This window comes from Mixophyes fleayi, chromosome 11 (genome assembly GCF_038048845.1).
Source record: "Mixophyes fleayi isolate aMixFle1 chromosome 11, aMixFle1.hap1, whole genome shotgun sequence".
NCBI classification, from domain to species: Eukaryota; Metazoa; Chordata; class Amphibia; order Anura; family Limnodynastidae; genus Mixophyes; species Mixophyes fleayi.
Window position 1 is genome coordinate 9,685,543 of NC_134412.1, and position 4,440 is coordinate 9,689,982.

General features: G+C 41.3%; 1 protein-coding gene across 1 annotated transcript in view; it reads right to left on the minus strand.

Moving 5' to 3' along the window:
• Positions 1–2,112, minus strand: part of LOC142107893 (phospholipase A2 inhibitor and Ly6/PLAUR domain-containing protein-like) — a 10,429-nt gene extending 8,317 nt beyond the window's left edge. The window contains exon 1 of the mRNA XM_075191536.1: positions 1,960–2,112. Coding sequence (XP_075047637.1) covers positions 1,960–2,014 — 55 coding nt within the window. The 5' untranslated portion in view covers positions 2,015–2,112. The remainder of the gene's footprint in view (positions 1–1,959) is intronic.
• Between the last annotated feature and the right edge of the window lie 2,328 nt (positions 2,113–4,440).

A 4,440-nucleotide genomic window follows, 5' to 3' on the forward strand; every position in this document is an offset into this window, starting at 1 on the left:
AGGTGAATGCCAGGTTGACGCTGATTAACACAATTTAATTTCATTGTTCAAATATGAAGATTTCAATTCTGGGAATTTCCTAGCCATTCCCAGACATTAGGGGGTAAATGTATCAAGCTGAGAGTTTTGAAAAACCAATCAGATTCTAGCTATCATTTATTTAGTACATTCTACAAAATGAAAGCTAGAATCTGATTGGTTGCTATAGGCAACATCTCCCCTTTTCAAACCCGTCGGAAAACTCTCAGCTTGATACATTTACCCCCTAGGAGTGTCATGGTGATATGTGAATAGGCAGAATTGTTGTTTCCAACCAAGATTTGCGTCTATACAGGGGCTCGGGCTCCACGCAAAAAATAATCCTGTTCCTGCTGGTAAAGAAGACTTTCAAAAGAAACCCAAGTTTTCCTGAATATGATAAGATACAGCGTCTTCTGTCACTGTTTCACATGACAGAGGGTAGTTGAGGAAGGAGAACAAACTTTTGAAGACACTGGGCATGGCAAAGAGGAGCCCTAGATAGCACTTGCTCCGTATGCCAGTCAAATACCGGAGAGTATAGATGGATGGTGGCTCAGTGGTTAGCACTTCTGCCTTACAGCACTGTGGTCATGAGTTCAATTCCCGACCATGGCCTTATCTGTGAGGAGTTTGTATGTTCTCCCCGTGTTTGCGTGGGTTTCCTCCGGGTGCTCCGGTTTCCACCCACACTCCAAAAACATACTGGTAGGTTAATTGGCTGCTAACAAATTGACCCTAGTCTATGTGTGTGTGTGTTAGGGAATTTAGACTGTAAGCTCCAATGGGGCAGGGACTGATGTGAGTGAGTTCTCTGTATAGTGCTGCGGAATTAGTGGCGCTATATAAATAAATAGTAATAATAATAAATAATAGTATAGATGAAGCCAGGGAAGACCCAGTACAATGGGGTTAATGACCTGAGGAATGACTTAAAAGGAAATTGTCTACTTGTAGGCTCAGAGGTGCAATTTAATAATAGTGGCATGAGAAATATCGCTACCATCAATAACCGGCAACAATATTGGTGTTTTCAGGGCTTGAGTGGGAACAGTCAACTTGGAGGTTACTGAAGGTGTGATGAAATTGCCAGGTGCACTAGAATCAAGGCAGACAGAAGACAGAGCCCATAGGATAATGCAGAATGACAGTCATGTGGCCGGTGACTAGTCTGGGTTGCTGTGTCAGTCAGTGTTACAGTTGCAAGTTTGTATACCTTTTATGGAAAAAAGGTTAATATTTTCTGCTATCCTGACACAATAAAAGAATAGTGACCCAGTTGAATGTGTCCTGTCAACTACCTGGTGGTTTAGCACGCTAGAAACACATTTAATATATACTTTCTTTAAAAAAACTAGTTTGAGTTATATTATAATGGTGCACTGAGAAACTCAGACATATATATATATATAATTTTTTTTAAATACTGTTCTTTAATTTAAAATAACAGGGTGAATATCGTGTTGTTAAATGGTGAAATATATTAAAGAAAAAAGTAATTTTAAAGAAAGATATACACGCATGTAAAATGATGATGATGCAAGATCATACAATGTGTGTCTTATATAACACAATCACAACGCCCAGCAAAGCCAGTCTATACATGCAGCATGGTCAATGAGCCCTTTACTATGGAGAACAGACTTCTGATTTTATAGGGCACCGAAATAAGTAATTCAGGGCCCCCAGGCTGTCCCCCAGACAGGCTATAGCTTGGGCCAGCACTATACATATATATATATTCCCGTGTAAATGTTAATACAACCATAAATTGTCCGCAGTGTGCATGTTTGTGTGTCTGGAGTAGAGCGATTCACTGGAGCAGGGACTAATGTAGATAAACATTCTCTGATTATACAACGCTGCCTGTGTATATACTATATGAATGAAGAGTTATAATATAGAAAACTGTCTTAAGTACCATGTCATTAGGTCACTTACCTGTAGCTGTGAGAGTCGATAAGATGCTGGTCAACAGGAGAACAGAGTGTGTCATGTTTACAGTTTCTGGAGGGACGATTCTGAGATACTCTTCTCCTCTGCACTCTCTGTATTAACATATTTGAAGGGAGTTGTCTCGGCAGAGTTATCCAGCTATGCCAAATAGAGGAGGAGAAAGAAGCTCATGAGGAGAAACACCGTAAAAGTAGAGTATTTAAACAAAACAATCCTTTTTTTTTTTGGGAGATGTGTGATTTCAGATGGTTTAAGTTTGCATAGGAAATTCCTCAGGTCATAATGTCCAAACAAATCCATTGAATAAACCGTGCTTTAAAACATTTTGCTAATGGTGCTAGATAATTGCTTTCTATAATAATTGTGACAAAGTATCTGTTATCTTTTAGTTGGACACTACATTAGATTGTTGTGCAGTGTCCCTGGTACTGTAGGTGATATAGATTATCCACAAATGACCAAAGCACATGGGGAAAAAAATCCTCTATAGAGGTACTGTGCATCTAAATCTGCGCAAGTGCGTCTAGATTTCTGTCTATAGGTTGAGATGACACGAAAAAAAATGTGGCCCCTGGGCAGTTTGTACATGGGAGAAATAAATATTCGCTTCCTCTTGATGCCTCCACTGTGGTCTGTCTTCCATTTCTCTCTCTTCAGGAAGTTGGAATGAGTAGGGTCACCAGGGGTCGGCCGGGAAAGACCTCTGCCTGTCTCTCGAGCTATGCACAAAAAGGATACAAGTGGTATGGGGGACAATACAATACACAATGGGTCTAATTCATTAAGGAAAGTAGAGCAAAAAAAATCAAAAGGAGTAACTTTGCACCTTGGCAAAACCATGTTGCATTGGAGGGGGGGTGGGGGACAAATTTAAAATGTAGGGACAGATTTATAGTTTGGGTTGGGCATGTCCTAGATCAACTTTAAATTTCGGCGTACAAATACAGCTATCAAGTATTTGTGTGCTACATGAAAAAACAGTCAGTATTTAACTTATGTGCAAAATAATAAACTAATTTGCACCCCTTGCACTGTAACATGGTTTTGTGCAGGAGAAAACTTTTTTTTTTTTTTTATATATGCTTTCTTTAAGGAATCGGGCCCAATATATAGAACTATGCTCATTGATGAATAACTAGGGTGATTATCACCCAACCATTTTTTTTTCAAATGCAAAATAATTTATAACTTTCACTTTAACGCATAATACTTATAACTGTAACACACTCCAGCAGCTTCAATTATATTACAATAAATTAGCAATCAGTGGGATTCACATGGTTCAGAGCTTGATACTACAAAAGCATGCCAGACCAAAACTCTCCCTAAGCCCTGACCAAAAACATTAATACATATATATATGTGTATATAGGTAACACGAGCTATCCAAGACCCCTGAAATCGATCCGATATTGTCACCCACGGCTGCCACCCGGTAACCTAAATATCATTCATTCCTCATTCCCTGCTTCTTCCCCGGCTGTCAGCCCGGCAATCAGCTCTGCACATGTGCAGGTGATCATCTCACTTGTGTTCACCTGTCCCGCTCATCCATTGGTTACCTCTCGTTTATAAGGCTCCTCCCAGCTCTTCATAGTGCTGGTTCTTCTCGTCAGACTCCTGGCCTGGAAGCAGCTCATGCACTCTGCTGTGCAATCACCTATTACCTGCTCCACTCGTTAGTGGTACCTACTGCAGATCATCGCTACCATCTCTCCAAGCGTGTTGCTGCAACCCTAACCCTAACCCTATTATCTCTCTATAGACTATCACTGAGCATCACTCAGTACTCTTACTCATTTGTGGCTATCAAACGCCTACAGTTTTCTCTGTACTCGGTTCTCTGACACTGCTCACTGGGAACTCCCCTAGAGGGCCGCGACCTGCAGGGTGGAAGCTGCCAAGCCCAAATTCCCTTGCGGGAACCTCTGGTGAAAACCTTCCACTTTGTTAGACTCCACGCCTCTGAGTAAAGTACCATCAATCCCAGGCAGAACAGAAGGATCCCACTCATGTTAGTGAATCCTGACAGATATTGGTAACCGAATGGGCCTTTTGTAGGCCATTAAGAGTTCTTTAGACCTAAAGTAATTATTTACAACAAGGGGTAGCATACCTCCCAAATGTCCCAATTTTAGGTGTGCCAGTCCAAATTCTGACTGATTGTTCCACCATCCCAGCAATCAGGACTTTTGTCCAGACACGGGGAAAGTTGGGAGGGCGTGGCCCACTCCCCACGATAAGTAGGCGCCGCATTCACCTGATACTTACTGGTGAGCAGGGTAGTTGTTAGGGGAGGGGAGGGGGTAGCCGAGCATTTCAAATTGAATCATGCCCCTGGTATCATACGTACTGCCACATCTTGATGATCTGATTTAAAAAAAAATAATAATAATGTTGGGGTGTCTGTAGCCGCAATCTATTGCCTAATCTCCAATGTTCTCAACTTGACCGAAGGGTTATAGC